The sequence below is a fragment of the Marmota monax genome, unplaced genomic scaffold, assembly GCF_021218885.2.
Source record: "Marmota monax isolate L192 unplaced genomic scaffold, Marmota_monax_Labrador192_F-V1.1 WCK01_AAM20220418_F8-fsc00341, whole genome shotgun sequence".
NCBI lineage: Eukaryota > Metazoa > Chordata > Mammalia > Rodentia > Sciuridae > Marmota > Marmota monax.
The window spans coordinates 856,610-873,168 of record NW_026694916.1 but is presented as its reverse complement, the minus strand read 5'-3'; the positions used below and the strand labels follow the sequence as shown (position 1 = coordinate 873,168).

The following is a 16,559-nucleotide window of genomic DNA, read 5'->3' as shown; positions in this document are numbered from 1 at the left end:
TGGGATTCCAGGCATGTGCCACCATGCCTGGTGGGTTTCTCCTTTTGTTGGGTACTTCCAGTCCCCCACCACAGAACCTCCTTCCAAATCTCCATGACCTCTCTCAGGGCTGTCGGTCCTGCATTGCTCGGCTGGACACATCCTCCCCCTTGGTCAGCCATAGCGCCTACCTGGTCTCCCCAGCCCAGACCTCTCCCGTAGGTGGGGTCCCTTCCCAGAGTCTATGTGGCCTTCAGGGACCTTGGAAGGGTAGCACTCAGCTCTTGGCAGAGCACAGGAAGCCAGACCAAAGTTTTTTTACCCAGCAGATGAGTCTCCCACAGCCCCAGTGTGCATATTCAGAATCATAAGTCTCCAAGCTCAAGTCCATAGACAAGTCTCATAACCCACCCTGAAGACCTTGGGAGGATGGCTAGGGTGCTTAGCAGGTTCTCCATGAATGGCCATCATTGCTATTCTGACTGGCCAGGCAAAGTTGCCAGGGGCAATCCAGCCCTTAGAAGGATATGGGGGTCCAGAGCTGGGACCCCTGCTCTCTACAAACAGATCCAGGGAGGAATCCCATACACATCTGGGCCCCCAGCTCAGGTACCCCTTTTTCCTAGCCCACCCAAGCCCTCCTTATTACCTCTTCTGTTCATAAGCAAACTCTACATATACTCAGAAACATTTGATATTTATTTCTCAATATTTTGTTATTATTATTTTTTTTCTACAAATTGAATAAACACAATAAAGGGGAATATGTGGGGCCCCAGGCCTGGCCTTGGGTTCCCGTTGAGATGAGAGGTGACAGTATGGAAACACCTCCTCATCCATAACTTCTGGCCTGCTGCCCTGATCCCTCCTATCAACCTTACCCATGAGAAAGGTGGGGGCTTTCTGAGGTTCTGAGGTTCTCCCTAGAGGGGACTTCGGGCAACCTGCTTTAGGCCCTGCACTGATTCAAGCTGGGAAGAACTGTGGGTCCTGATGTGATGCCGTCTGCATCTCTCCTGCCTGCAGGCCAGCTCCCGCAGTTGTTTCCGAATGGCCCAGAGCACCAGGTACACTTCCCGCAGCATCTCAGCCTCTGGGGTCTCCAGGGGGGACTGTCTCCTTAGCTGGGAGGTCACTGAGGTCGAACTCACAGATGACTGTAAAAGAAAGAAGAAGCCCACGTGTCTTGGGAGAAAGCGCCCTGGGTTCAATCCCTGGTGTGCAGACACACAGCAAAGGTCTCCTATCTGGCTGGCTCAGACGGTGCCCCTTCCAGGAAGCCTTCTTAGCTTGCATTAGGTTTTCATTCCCTCTAACCTTTAGTGTGCCCTGTGGACTCTTCTGTTTTCTCCACTAGAATGCAACTCCCAGAAAAACAGCTACCAGTTCAGACCTACCTTTGAGTCCCCCATTAAGGGTTTCATGGAGAGGGTGTAAAAATGAAGGACGGAATGAATGATGCCTTGACTCTCTCTCCAACCCAGAGCTCACTCCAGAACTCTGTGCCTCTATGCCCCACTGCCACCAGGACACCTCCTTGCAGATGTCTCACCAACACCTTCAGCACCTTTAATCACCTCCCTCTGTCTCTCCCTCTCCCTGTGACCTCCACCCAACCAACCTGGCCCAACAACCCTACCACCTAAATATCGCTCAGATCTATTAACCTGTTGACCCAATGCCCCTCCCGGAGTCCAGAACATCCTTCTCTCTGGACTGGATGGTGCCAGCCTCCAGGGCATCTGGTCCTCTCTGACTACCCTCCCCTTCAGCCAGGTGAACTTTTAGAATGATTATTAACTTCGTCATACTTGATTCAAGGCCAAAATTAGTGGATTTGGTAATGACCTTGACGTTTTTCCTTTTTTAAAAATTAAACTTTTTAGATGGGTGGAGTTGCGCATGCCTGTAAACCCAGTGACTCCAGAGGCTGAGGTGGGAGGATTGCAAATCCAAAGGGCCAGTCTCAGCAACTGAGCCAGGCCCTAAGCAACTTAGCAAGACCTTGTCTCAGAATATAATATAAAAAAGGGCTGGGGATGTGGCTCAGTGGTTAAGCACCCTGAGTTCAATCCCTGGTACCAAAAATAAGCAAATAAATAAATATTATATTAAATTAAAATTAAACTTTGTATTTAGAGGCAATTATAGATTGACATGAATTTTAAGAAATAAATATAATCCTGCGTATCCTTTACCCAGTTTCTCTACAATATCAAAGTCAGGAAATTAACATTGCAATATCAAAGTCAGGAAATTGACATTGATACAAGCCACTCACTTTATTTAGCTTTATTAGTATTCATGTGTGTGCATGTGAGTGCATATGTTTGTACATGTTTAATTCTACAAAATTTTGTTACAGGTATAGGTGTGTGTATCCAAACAGCCACAATCAAGATCCTGATCAGCTATCATCACAAGGATTCTCCTGTTGCCCTTTTATAAGCACCCCACAATAACCCCTAACAAACATTAAACCACTATATGATTTTTCATTTCTACAATTTTGTTACTTCAAAAATGGTATTACAGGCATGGTGGCACACAACTGTAATCCCAGCAACTTGGGAGGCTAAGGCAGGAGGATAGCAAGTTCGAGGCCAGCCTCTGCCACTTAGTAAGACCCTCAGCAACTTAGCGACACCCTGTCTCAAAATAAAAAATAAATGGAAAAAAAAAAAGAACTGTGGGTGTAGTTCAGCAGTAAAGTGCCCCTAGGCTCAATCCCTAGTACCAAAATATTAATAATAAAAAATAAAAAATAATGGTTTATCATACAATGGAATCATACAGTAAAGAACCTTTTGGGGTTGATTGTTTTCATTCAGAGCATTTCCTTTGAGATTCATCCAATTCATCATTCATCATGAATTGATGTCGTATACATCAACAGTTTGTCCTTTGTACGGTTGAGTAGTATTTCAGGATGCTATAGATTGGACTTGTTTTGAGCATGTACCCCCAAGGGTTCATATGCTGGAAGCTTGAATCCCAGTTAGGGTGATGTTGGGAGCTCATGGGACCTTTAGGAGATAAGACCTAAAGGAAGATGATTTAAGGCATTGGGAATATGCCCCCAGACAGGATTAAGGCAGTTCTTAAAAGTGATCCTGATCCCTGAGTCCTTCTGGCTTCCTATCTTGGCAATGTGTTCTCTTCCACACACACTTCTGCCATTGTGATGCCATCTGCCTTGAAACCCTCACTAGAAGCTGAACACACAGTACCACCTGATCTGGACTTTTAGCCTCCAAAGCTGTAGCTAAACAAACTTGTTTTCTTTATAAAGTATTCCAACTCAGGTATTTTATTATAGCAACAGAAAACAGAGTAATATACAGGTATGTATATATCACAGTTCAACCATTCATCCATTGAAGGACATTTGGGTTGATTTGGGCTATTACAGATAAAGCTGTGAACAGTCACATATGGACATTGTGGGAATATGAAATTGCATTTATCTGGGATAAATGCCCAGGAGTTCAATTGCTGGATCATATGATAATTGTGTATTTAGGTTTACAAGAAACGTTAGTATTCTTTTCTAGATTGGCTGCACCATTTTCTAGTCCCAGCAGCCATGTGTGAGTGCAGGGGAGCTTTTTAAATCAAAACCTGATCATGTTGCTCCCCTGTTCAAATGTCTTCAAGGGCTTCCATTGCTCTTAGGGTTAAGTACAAATTCCACAACTTGGTCAACCTCTGCCTTATACAAAGTAGCCCTTCAGCCAAGATTGCTCCACGCACCTCAAGCTACCATGGCACACACCTGCTATCCTCTCTTCACAGAACACCCCTCCCTTCCCTTCCACCTTGTCCTAACAACACATCCCAAGGCAAGTGAACTCTTTCAGGTCTCAGCCTCCCCGTCTCTTCTGCAGGAAGGCCTTCCTTGATTCTCTGGGTCTGGGTACCCACAGTTCCCCCCCCACTTCTTATGACATACCGCTCAGGATACAGAACAAATCAATGCTCATGATCTTTTCTATGGTCCCATCCCAGGTCTGGGTAAATCTTATCCACTATCGTATCCTCCATGCCTGGCCACAGAGGAGGCACAAGAAATGTTGAACAAGTGTGTGGAGGGAAGAAAAGGTCCCTGGGGGTTGGGGACGGTGAGGGAATGCTAACCTTCCACCTGCACATCTGCCAACCACTCTGCAGGGCAGATAACATGAGTGTGGAGACCGCCTGGACAGCTGTCTGGGGCAGTCGTAGCAGGGAGCGAGGCTCAGGACCCAGCTCCAGCTCAGTCTCGTCCACGGTTTCGTCCATGGTTTTCGCCAGCACATAGGCCTCAGCCACCTCAGGGTGCTCTTCCAGAGTGGTGACCTTAGCCTCTTTGGGGGGTTCGATCAACTTGACAGTGTCCAACTCCGTAGTCTCCTCCACCCCCTTGATTTCTTGTTTCTTGGAGTCAGTGGGTTCCAAGATGATTAGCTTAGCTCTGCGTCTCCACTGAAGAACCTGAGAAAGAAGACCCATGAGAGGCAGGAGATGGGGGGCCAGCAGGAGCAGCAGTCAAGGGAAGAAAAACACCCAGGGAGGGGTATAACCCCCCAGTCCTGCCTTCTTCCCCTCAAGCCCCTCCCTGGATCTCTAAGCCCTGGCCACCTCCCATAGATTTAGTTTGGCCACAAAAGATGGAGGCCATGTGGTGGGGGGGCACTAGCATCTAGAAGTGACCAGGACCCTCAGCCCAGCACCAGGAGGACCAGGCAGGATGTGAAACTCACCCAACAGGTCATTCTTTGCCAAACTCGTCTGATCCAAAAGATGAACCTCATGATCACAGCCATCATTCCAGAACCCCAAGTAGGGACAGGGCCAACATGTGGGACGGGGAGAGGGACAGGCTTTTGGGCATTGGATGACACACCACAAGGGTCTTGTAGGAGCTGAAGAGTCTCAAGCACAGCAGGGAAGGAAGGAATAGGAAATCTAGGGGCAAAGATCTCTTCAGCAATTCATCCCAGGTCCTTCCTCCCCTCCCTGGGACAGGGAGAGGAGTCAAAATGCAGAAGAACCTAGGGTGACAGAGAGTTCTAGTCCATTGTGAGAGCCACCTGGCCCTGGTCCCAACCCCCGAGGCCCTTCCAGGACCCACGGAGCTCATTGCTTATGGCCTCGACTCTTCTTGCCACCAATCCAGGGAAAGGAAAGTGACATTGACTGAGTGTCTGGTATGTGCTAGGCGTTTTCCATGTACTGTGCCATGTGATCCTCAAAACAGCCCTTCAAGATTGATGTGACTGTCAGCACCACTGTATACCCATGAGAAATCCGAGATTTAGAAAATCTGGAGAATTTGTCTGAAACTGTAAATCTAAGGAGCTAGAAGGCAAGGGGCCCAACCCAGGTGGGCCCTGGAGGACCGGCTTCTTCACATCTCTCCCCTCGGGTCAGGGTCTCCTGTGGCTCCTCTCAGGGTTCCCCTCAAGCTGCGACTGCTGCTTCTCCCCGCTCCCCCACTAGATGGGGTCTTTCTGGCTGGCTGCTGCTTTCTGCCCGGGACCCAAGCCCAGGCTGCCAGGGAGGGGCCTGCTCACCCACAGGGCCTGTCCTCAGCCAGCTGGGGGTGGAAGCCACGGCGGCCAGCCAGGCCTGGTGAGGGCACTGTGTGCCCGGGGAGCCTGGCCCACACCCAGCCTTGAGACAAGGGGCCCATTCAGGGCCCCCCGCTCCACCCCCAATCAGCCACCCGGATCCAGCCCGCAGAGGGGACACGCTGGGAAGCTGGGGGTGGATCCTGAACAAACACCAAAGGCCTCATTGTTTCTCTCCCCCCACAGCACGTGGGCAGACGCCGCCCCCCACCCCACTCCTCTGCCCAGCCTGCCTGCCCCCTTCCCAGGACCCGAACCACTGACTCCCATTTCCTGCACCTCTGTCTACCATTCTGCCTCGGCCATGTGACACCTCCCCAGCCTTGACAGGATCTCCAGGGGAGCTCAGGCCGTGGGAGCAGGCCTCCACACAGGTCTGGACACAAGCAATGCCATGCCAACCTCCAAATTCAAGTTTCTTCAGATTTTTTAATTATAATTATTATTTCAATAACAACCTGAAACCCAGAACTTCCAGACACTGTCCATATGCCCTCCCCTGGGCAGTGGAGAGGGAGCACTTTGAGGGGAACAAAGTGTGGGGGGGATTGTTGCCAGGGAGCCTCCGACTCCCCCAAGCCATCTACTGCTGGGGAACCCAGAACACTGACACCCAGGGAGGGAAGGGCCTGGGATCTCTCATGGAGGGGGCTCCATCTAGCACCCCATCCCGAGCCCTCCCCCCTCCATCGAGGCCAGAGGACCAAGGCGGGGACGGGGGCAGGGGGGGAACAGGCCAGTACTGAGCCTTAAAATCCCATCCCTGGGGGTCAGGGGGCATTAAAGCTGCATAGGAAGAGGGGGCAGGCTGCTGGCGCAAAGCCTGGCAACCATGGCAGCCCCCAAAGGCACATTGTGAGGGAAGGGAGGCTCAGACGGAGGGCCCGTTGGGCGCAGGGGGCCCAAGCCGTGGGAGCCCCGAGGAGGGCAGCTGTGCCAGCTGCTCTGGGCTCGCCAGGGCACGCAGCAGTCCGTTCTCCTGCTCCAGCGCGGCATTCCGCTCTGCCAGGTCTCGGATCTGCTCCTTCAGCACCTCCACCTCCTCCCGGACCGCAAACATGAGGTGGGACTTTACCAAGTCCTGGGGGTCCAGGGACAGGCAAAGAGTCAGGGCCGCCAGACCACCCCATCCGGAATCCCGCGCCCAGTGCCTGAGGGTGTGTGGCTGAGACACTCCCCTGTGCCAAAGGAGGAGGGGCTCCAGAGAAGGAAGGGCATGAGGCAGAGGGTAGGGGGCAAGGCTACCGGCAGGGTCAAGGGCAGGGGGGTAGGGCTCACAGACAAGGATGGGGCCAGGGGCTGGTGTTGGTAACAGGGAGAGTAGGGGTGGGCGAAGGAACTGCTAAAGGGAGCCAGGGCCTCCTGGCACCAAGATGTCTCCTCTTACCATGGCTTGTTCGATCTTGTTGTCAATGCCAACCAGGCTTCCGGAGCCGCTGGAGAGACACAGGGAGGTGAGAGGTGAGGAGGGGGCCAGGCATCTGCACAGCCTAGCCACTGCCTTCCTCGTGACAGGCTCTGGCCTCCTCCCCAGCCCCCTGGTGACAGCCCATAGCCCTCCTGTACCTGTGACAGTAGAGAATCAGGGGGAGCAGGGTTTTGTCCATTCCCCGGCGGGGTGAGGGCCGCTGCCCAGGGCCCCCCAGGCCCCGGTGGGGTGGGGGTGCAGGTGCCCCTCGGATTGGGGATGCTCCCCGTGGGGAACTAGGGGAGGAGACACAGCCCCTTTTTCGGGGTGGCCCCGGAGCCATCCCCACTACTCTGGTCTCGAAAGAGGACACCAGGGATTTGACAGAGACCCCTGGCTGGGCCATCCCTGAGGGGAGAGAATCCTCAGGGTCCCCCAAAAGGAGAAGGCTGTATTGAAGGAATGCTCGGGGGGCTCAGAGCCCCCCGGCAGAGCGGGGTCTGGCTGGTGCCAGGCAGGCAGAGAGGAGACGGGGCCTAGGGGGTGCTGTCCTGAAAGATATACTACACCGCCCCCTAGGGCAAGGACCAGCTGCTATTGGCTCCTCAGGGACACGGGGACCCCCCTCCCACAGCTCCACGGTGGGCGGGAATTCCCAGACATGATCAGTGCCAGTGTCCCCTTCTCACCCTGGCGCCCATCCCAGAGCCGAGGGGAGGGGGCAGTGGAGGGAAGTCAGCTGGTGGCCTGGATGGGGGGAGGGGCTGAGGGGCAAGATGCCTGGGTTGAGGAGGGGTGGGAAGGTGAGATGGCCCTAGGAATCATCTCCCCACCTGAGGCCTTCCTGCCCACTCTGGGCTATGACCGGCCTCCCTCGAGGCCTTAATTAAAGGAGAGAAGGGTGGCGGGAGACTCTGATATACTTGTGTGCTCCCCCACAAACATAGAGCCGGCATCACAGGTGACCCTGAGAACCTGGGCCAGAGGGTCTCCAGCACCATAGTGAAGAAGAGGAATGGGAATGGTTACTATGACAATGGAAACCTAGATCTGACCGCTGTAAATCAAATACAGCCTAAGGATCTGGACCTGGGTCTGGGGTCTTCTTGGAAGGAGGCAGGGCTTGAGGAGAGGTAGGAAGGTAAGGTTTGCGTTGGGACTTTTGAGCAGAGCCTTTGAACAGAGCTAGGAAGAACAGGACAGGGAGCCACGGGCAGTCCTGGCTGCAGTTTTCTAAAGGGCCACCAGAGGGAGACTCAAGCCTGGCCCAAAGGTCCTTTGGGACTGGCTCCTGACTGGCCCTGGGGCAATGGCTCTTAATCCCAGAATCTATAGATTTCCTTCAAACCCTCTGGTGGTCCAGGGCTTGCATAGGACTTTGATCTCTGCCCCATCCTCCAGGGCTCCCTCTTCCACCACCCAGGCCCCAGGCCCCTGCCTCAGCCTATAGTTCACAACCCACACTAACCAGCTTCCACCTTGGCCCCTTTTGGAGAATCACCAGTCCTGTCCCCCCAACCCCCCCACTGAGCCTCTCAGAGTCAGGGCCCCACTACATTGTATCCCATGTGCTGCTGCTCCCCATAGGCCCTCCCTCCTGGCTGTCAGCTCCAACTTGCTTCCCTGTGGGGGGATCAGCACTCAATCCAAGGTGACCCTGGCCTGAGAACCTGCTGCCAGGAAGGGAGCTTGAGAGAGCTGGGAATTTTCCATTTCCTTTCCAAGCTCTGGGTGCAGAAGGCGCTGACAGGTAGAGCAACCAAGAGGGTGACCAGGCCCAGGAAAGCAGAACAAGTAGTGAGCAAGGACACCTGGGCCTCCAGGGGACAGTAGGGACAGTAGGGAAGGGCGGGCCAATCGGTATCAAAGCAGTTTTCCATCCATCACACCTGGGTGGAGCCTGGGCCACCACAGAAAACCCAATACCCTCCCCTCCCCAGCACATACAGACAGATACCAGAGAGGGACAGATACACAGAAATAGGAGCACCAGCCGGACCTGGCAGACACTCAGGCAAAGATGCCAAGGAAGTCAATCATTCTCACCAGAAATCAAGGCCTAATACAACAATAAACATTTGTTGGCTGATAGATGACTATCTCCTGTTTGTCTAGCGCTGCTGAGTTTTTGACAGGACTTCCCCTGTGACATTCTAACATTAACACTTCAAGGGACCAGAACTCTGATAACCCAAGCCCATCCTCTGAGAACCCTTGAGTGAGGGGACCCTATGCTAGCTAGTATTCCTAGGCCAGGTCAGGAGCAGGAAGTTGGGGCTGGCCACATAGGATTGGCCCTCACCACAGGCCCCAAAGCAACTTGGTGTGAATCAAAACAAAAAAAAAAAAACCTTCCTCAAGACACTTATTGCATCTTTCACTACATTCTCATGACTTCAAATGTGGACTGTGACTTCTAATTTTGAGGCACCCTGTGGAGTTGTGTCGTGCATGACATGCATAACTGGGGACTCCAGCCCCACAGGACTCTTGGGTCCTGAGGTGAGGACAGTCCTAGAAGCTGGTCTTCCCCTTTGAAGGTCAAATAAAACAGTTTCAACATGAGAATCAGATGAAGATATAGGGCATCTGGGAGAGGTGAAGAGGTTCGGATTCCAGGAACAGGGACGAGCCCTGCTCCCTGATGTCTTCTAGGAGCCCCCAGGGTCTGGGCCTAAAGCCAAGAAAGTGGCATCCGGCTACCCTGTCTACACTCCCGGATCTGTGATGTCTTTGGGGGTGGAGCCAGCCCAGGGAGGGGGAGGGGGCTGGCTTCTTGACCCACTTGGGTGAGCTGTCCCTGCCTCTGTCCTAGAGAGAGGACATCCTAGAGACAGTTGCCACCTCCTGTAGCAGAGAGGGGAGAACATGGCTGAAGGTAGTCAGACCCCCACTGCAGTCCAGCCACACACTGGCTCGGTGACCTTGGGCAAGTATCTAAAACTCTCCTGTGTCTCAGTGTCCATCTGGAAGCTGAGAGGTGGAGATCATGGGATTGCTTTTAGGGTTACAAAAGATAAGAGACAGTACCAGACCCAAAGGACAGCACTAGGCAGAGAAATGTACTTTTTATCCCCAAGTCCCTGGGATACAATCCCTCAATGCCTGGATCCTCCAGATTGGCCATCTACTGTCACACCTTAACCAAGTAGCTCCCATCTGCTAGGCCCTGTGGGGGACACAGAGGATCTTCAACCCAGGAGCCTGTGGACAGTCTGAATCCATCAGGCACCCTCTGTTCTCCCACCCCAGATTTTGAGGACTAGAAAGACAGTGTCCAGGATCCAGACACCTAACACCCCAGCCCACTTTCCCTTTCAAAAGAGAGGTCCCAAGCCACTTGATCCCTGGTTTCCTGGCATTTCCAAGAACACCAGACAAGTGACATGGGGTCTACACACCCCATTCCTAGGGGGCAGGGGATAGCCCAACCCAAACCCGCTGGTCCAGCAGGGTGGGGTCCAAGGGGCTGGGCTGGGCCAGAGCCGCAGAGCCTTGGAGCCAGGCAGAGTAGAGTGGAGGCTGGGAGCTGGACCGGTCAGACTAGGGTGTGCAGAGGGGGTGGGACAGAGGGAGAGAGGGAGGGTACAAGTCAAAAGAATAGAGCTGAGAAGGCCTCTGAAGGCAGAACCCTCTAAGGCAGAGAAAGCCAGAGGCTGAGCTATGAAATCAACAGGGGTGGAGGAGGGACAGGGAGCTCTTTTGCCAGGGAACCTCCCAAATGGGAGGGGGAGAGGGTGGGAAGCGCTGAGAATAGCAGCAATGGGGGCAGGTGACTCTCTGGGCCCTGGCCGACCTCACACCTCACACATTCCTGGGAGCCAGCTGGGAGTGAGTACAGAAGCCACTCTGCCCTGTCCTGCCCTGCCTGGAACCAGCCCCTCACCCTCCATCCCAGGGGCTCCTGGCTGCCCCAGTCCTCTTCTTTGGGTCCCCACTCTGCCCAGTGCCACTGGCCTTTTTTTTTTTTTTTTTTTTTTTTGTGGGTCTCAGTCTGATTCCAGGGGGTGGCGCCACCTTAGGGGAAAATAGGAAGGCGCAACTCCATCTGGAATGGGTCCCTCCAACACCCACTCACCCACTAGTGAAGTCCCACCCCTTATTTCCTTCCAAACAGGAAGTCCCTCCCCTCAGGGCCTCCAACAGGAAGTCCCACTCCTCCCTCCAATAAAAGTAGTAGCTCCCTAGCCCTTCTCCTGGGTTCCTATCAGTCCACAGCCAGAAACAGCACCCTAGCCATCCAACTCGGAATTTTGTTCCTCCCTTTTCAGCTGGCTGACATTCCTGTGAATGTTGAAACCTGGCCCTCAAAACCGGAAGTCCTGCCCACCCTGCCACCGAATAGTGCATTCGATCCTAAAGGGCAAAGCCAAAAAGTCCTGCCGTCTTGGGCCATCCTTGCTGCCAGGCAGCTGTGCCATGGAAGGGCTCGGTCTCCGTGGTGTTCCTAGCTCTTGTCTTCTGACCACATCCCTTCAGGGAACAGAATTTCAGAGCAATGCTTTCCAGGTACTCAAAGTCTCAGGACCCTAAGGGAGTCTGGATGGACTATAAGGAAGTCCCAGGATAATCCATGAGGATCCGAAAGTATACTACTGCCCTTGCTGGTAGGGGCAGAGAGAGACGGAGCTGGGAGGAGACTGATTCCCTATTCTCATCTCTAGTGTCCTTGCCAGCGGGTTCCTAGGGTTGACCAGATGTTCCGTAAATCTGCACGAGTTCTGGAATTTGACAACAATGACTCCCTTCAAACTCTAAAAAAGTCCCTGATGTGACAGTCCTAAGTCAGGGAGTCCCACCCAGCTCTTTCCATTGGGAGGGAGTGGATCCCAGATCAACTTTGCTCAGTGGTTATGCTCAGGCCAGCTCTCTCTGTTCTCCAAATTCACCTCCCAGGACTGACAAAGGCCAGCAGCATCATACAGCTGCCCTCGGTGCCTAAAACTGAAGTTCCACCACATGGAGCCCACCTACCTATCATCATCGCTGTCCAAGTGACCACTGATGGCCAACATGGAACGGGCCAGGCTGAGGCTCTGGGCTGCTGCTGCTCCAAAGGGGTCTGGAGACTTGTGAACCAGACTGGCATCAAAGTAGAGGGCCGGGGAGCTGGGGCGGGAGTCAAATGGGGGCACCTAGAAGCAGAGGTGGGAACCATCACGTTGAGAGAGAAATTGGCCTAGTGGTCCTCTTTCCTCCCCACCTCCCCCACTCCTTCCTAAGGAGCCAGGACTCCTGTCCCCAGCAGCCCTTCCCTCCTTCAGCCCTGACTGAAGGCCTTGGGGTTACAGAAGCAAGGAAAAACAGCATCACCTCAGGACTGGGGAGTGTGACTTCTGGGGTATCAGAGAGGGGCTCTGGTTTGCATTTGGGAACTTCTTGCCCTCAGGACCTCTAATTAGAAACTACTCAGAATATCTGCAATATATCATTGACCTTCTTAAAGCCACTCAAATGTCACTTCCTTAGAGGCATTTCCTCACCGTTCACAAGTCTAGTAAACTGTGTCACTTTTTTATAGCACCTAATATTATCTGAAATTAAAGTATTTATTGTGTCTCCCCTACTAGAAGGTAAGTTTGTTCTGTAACTATTTGTAGAATGAATAAATCCTCAGAAACTGGTCCTCCACCCCCCACCCCCCACCCCGACTCCAGCTTCTCCTCTTAAACTTCTCAGGCTTCAGGTGAAGTTCAACAACTGCTCTCTGCCCTGCTTTGGGGTTGGGGGGCGTTGTGGAGGTGGGGAAGGAGGAGCCTGGGCGGGGACCACACAGTCCAACAGGCGCTGGGGGTGGCTGCAAGAGGGCGGGGGCGACAGGAACAAGACAAGACGCCTCTGTGAGGCCCCGGGGAGGCCCTAGCTTCTCGGAAAAGCCAAGAACAGAGAGTCCAGGGTGGTTAGAGGGACAGAGAAAAGGGGGGCCCAGGTGGTGCCCCTGACCTTCCTTCACCTTCCCCTGGCCTCTGCTGGAGGCATGGAGCGGGAAGAGACATGGGACACTAAAAGGGAGCCAGGCTTTTGGGCAGGGAAATAGCGACACAGTTGCATGCACACAGGAAACGATCAGGACATGGCAGGGCGGAAGGAAGGGGGTCACTGGCACTGAGGGGAGAGGAGCAGGGTCTGCAGAACCCAGAGCAGCTCAAGCAGACTTAAGATTGGTGAGCAGAGGGGGCTTGCTCTAGAAGAGTCTGGGGTCAGGGACTAGACAACTACAAATTCTCTCCTGGGGTAGGAACTGAATGGAAGAACTTCAGAAAGGGGGGGGGTAAGTGCATAGGTCATGAAAGGGAGTTGGAGGCCAACGAGGGGTGCGGGGAGCCGGTCCTGACTGGTCCTGACAGGGCCCAGACATCCAGGCTGGGGATATTTTTACACTGTGGTTTGTGCCCAAGGCCAGGAAGGGGAAAGAGCCCTCATCCTCGAACTCCCTGCCCTTCCTCCAGCAGCCCAAGGTGTTATTTTTTCCTCCAGGGCAGAAGCATCCAACCCTCACATCCCTGGCAGCCCACCCCCTACCCCAGGGACCCAGGCATCCTGCCCCCAGCCCAGACTTGTTCCTCTTTTGGAGACAGGAAGCAGAAAGAAGTAGAGGATTTAACTCCTTCCCTCCTGCTTCCCAATATTCTCCCACTCCACTGTGGTGAAGTCACCTCCAGATGTCAATCCTGGAGAGGCCCAGGTGCACGGGACTCAGAAAGATGACCAGGGTGGAAAAAGACAACCAACCAGCACCCCCCCCCCATTCCTATAAAAAGTGCCCCCCACCCAAATCCTTGGTTTCTCAGAAAAAAACATGGCTTGCTGCAAAGCGAGAGATTGGGCTGGGCTGGGAGGCTGGTGGGAAGAATTAAGACCCCCGTGTCCAACACAGGGCTGCAATGGAAAGACTTACAATGGAATGCCTACCTTTTATGGCCACCCCAAACCCTGGCAGCTCCTCCCTCAGAGGCCCAGCCAAGCACCCAGGTGGGGCCTCCACCCTCATCACCTGGAGCCAGGGGGTAGAGACCAAAGCAAATGGTGAAGGCTGAAGTGAGCCTCCAACAGGCTTTATGGAAACAATCAAGGGCCAAGGCAACAACTTAAAGACCAAGGAGAGAGAAAGAAGGTGTAGAATGCAGAAGGAGCCTAGAAGATAATATAAAGGAGGGACAGACTTCAAAGTGTGATGGCAGGGAGAAAAAAGAGGAGCGCTCTGACCTACCTGACAGACCTGACAGTGGAGCTGGGGAGGGCAGGACGGAGGAGAGGCAAGGAGACTCACGATGGGAGGTAGGCCTACTAGGCCCAGAACTAAGCACAGCCCCTCGGGTGTTTCCCTCAACCTGGAATACAATGCTTACCTGCCCTGTCTCCTCTGGAGGAACCAACTCCATCCTCAGCCGTTGGGCTCCATCTCTCCTCCGGGACAGTGGAGGGGTCCCAGCTGCGAACCCCCCAGCCTCTACCTCCACCCTCAGGGAGGGCAGGGGTGTGGCAGCCAGGGATGTGCCGGTGCTATCCCCAGTCCCAGGCTCTGGGGGGCGCTGCTGGGGTGGGGAGGCTGATAGGAGGGGTGTCTCCGCCTTGGCCTTGCCAGGAACCGCCAGCTGGCCCAGTCCCCCAGTGAAGGAGCGGGCTTGAGGTCCAGGGGAGGTGGGGGGTGGGCGGAGCCAGGAGGTGGGGCCCTGAGACAGGCCTGACTGTGGCATGGGGGCACCCAGGCCCAAGCTGGCCAGCTCCAACCTGGAATCCAAAGATCTGCCCCCAGTGCCCCCCGAGGCCCCTCGAATTCCCTCCAAGAGGCGGCTGAAGCTCGGGGGCTCCAGGTCTCTCTCGTAAACATCCACACACGTCCAACGACCTCGGCGATAAGGCTCTCCCAGGCCGTGGGGCAGCTTCACCACCCGGAAACGGGAGGCAGGGGCCCCGGGTGGTGGGGAGCCATTCCGGGGGGTGCTCCTGCCCCCTGGATCAGGGTTGGGCTCCCCGTTGGGAAGGCGTGGTGGGGGCCCGCTGGGGGCCATTGGAGCAGGGGAATCTGAAGCCCCTGGGCTCCCTGGGCCCTCGTAGTCCGTGGTGACGCTGGTGATTTGGAAACTGCTCTTCTTCTTGCCCCCACTCATGGTCCCTGGGGCTCAGAACGAGTAGGGGTGGGGGAGGGGCTGGGCTCCTAGAAGGGGCTCAGGCACCCCTGGAACAGGGGGGCCACATGGCGGGGGCATCAGGGCCCCTAGGGACGTCTGGGTCCGACATGGTAAGAGGGCCTTGAAAGAACTGGGGGTGCCTGGTTGGGGACGGGAGAACAGGGGAGGAGATGTGGCGGGAGGGGGGGGGGGCAGGGGCAGGGGCAGGGGCAGGTTTTTCCTGCTGCTGTCGCTGCTGAACTCCAGAGCTGAGTTTGCAAACTGGAAAAAGAGAGAGAGTGTGTGTCAGAGAGAGAGAGAGAGAGAGAGAGAGAGAGAGAAGAGAAAAAGCAGTGGGCAGGCCACCTCCGGGGCTTCCTCTCTGGGGAGCAGAATGGGGGAGGAAGGGGAAACCGCCAGAGACCCAGAGACAAAGAGACAGGCAGAGATGACAGACACCAGAATAGAGGGGACAGGACCTAGAGGGCATGCAGAGCAGGAAGAGGCAGATGAGACCCAAAGTTGAGCATTTCTTGTCAGGGATTCAAACTCACCGGGACTGACTTGCCCGGAGAGCACGGGACTCCCGGACCTGGGTGAACCGGGTTGAAGCGACTCCTCGCCTGGCCAGGCCACCTGGAGACCTCTCCTGGGCCTCCAGGACCCCCACCTCGGCTCCCATATCCCTGGGACAGGCCCTGCCCGCCACCCCAAGCGCCCCGCCCAGCCCCTAGACCTACCTCTCGGGTCTCAGTCACCAAGCTGAGCCAGGGGTCTCAGCGACTAAGATGTCGGGCTGTCCTTTTTCTGGGGCCGCCTGTCCCCGGTCAATGCGGGGGACGCAGGCAGCGATCAGGGGCTGCCCGGAGTTCTCCGGAGGCCGCACCTCATCCTGCAAGGCATCTCCGTGGAAAGTTTGCTGTCCAGAAAAGAAGGAACCCGCGCCGCCTCGGAGGAGTCCAGGAGCGGCCTCTGCAGCCCCACGGGTCTCCCGACGGCTGTGGGAGGGGGCGGCTCAGCCCCCAGCTGCTCCAGGTGGCAGCGGGTCTCGGCGGTCCCGGACAAGTGGGGTCTCCCAAGGCTCTTCCCGCGTGGCCCCGCTGGATCCGTCTCTTGGTTCCTCAGCTCTTCTCGGTCTCTGTCTCTGTCTTTCTCTTTCTGGGCTGTTGACAACCCCCACACCAGGAAGTCCTGCCTCCTCGGGCCTGCTCACTGCTCCTCCTCTCCTCCTCCTCCTCCTCCTTCCCCTCTTCCTCCCCTTCCTCCTCCCTCCTCCCTCCTCCCTCCTGAGGCTCCCCGCCAGCTGGCCCCGAGCCAGGCCTGCCACAGCCGCCGATGTTGCAGTTGCTGCCGCTGCCGCGCGGCTGGGGCCCCAAACAGGCTGCCTTAACCCCACACCTGCTGGGCCCCAGCCGGGCTCTTTCTTGGAGGGAAGGGCTGGAGAGGGCG

At 55.2% G+C, this 16,559-nt stretch overlaps 2 protein-coding genes across 2 annotated transcripts; both read right to left on the bottom strand.

The window, feature by feature from the left end:
- Positions 1 to 678: 678 nt before the first annotated feature.
- Positions 679 to 5,861, bottom strand: Spacdr (sperm acrosome developmental regulator). Its single transcript, XM_046427072.2, has 3 exons — positions 4,722 to 5,861; positions 4,117 to 4,452; positions 679 to 1,136 (listed from the first exon to the last, which is right to left on the bottom strand). Exons 1-3 carry the CDS (start codon positions 4,785 to 4,787, stop codon positions 903 to 905), a joined length of 636 nt encoding a protein of 211 aa, XP_046283028.1. The 5' UTR covers positions 4,788 to 5,861; the 3' UTR covers positions 679 to 902.
- Positions 5,862 to 6,000: 139 nt separating this feature from the next.
- Positions 6,001 to 16,329, bottom strand: Tsc22d4 (TSC22 domain family member 4). Its single transcript, XM_046427070.2, has 5 exons — positions 15,851 to 16,329; positions 14,349 to 15,392; positions 11,974 to 12,134; positions 6,979 to 7,027; positions 6,001 to 6,672 (listed from the first exon to the last, which is right to left on the bottom strand). The coding sequence occupies exons 2-5, from the start codon at positions 15,108 to 15,110 to the stop codon at positions 6,463 to 6,465; spliced, it is 1,182 nt and encodes a 393-aa protein (XP_046283026.1). The 5' UTR covers positions 15,111 to 15,392; positions 15,851 to 16,329; the 3' UTR covers positions 6,001 to 6,462.
- Positions 16,330 to 16,559: the final 230 nt, after the last annotated feature.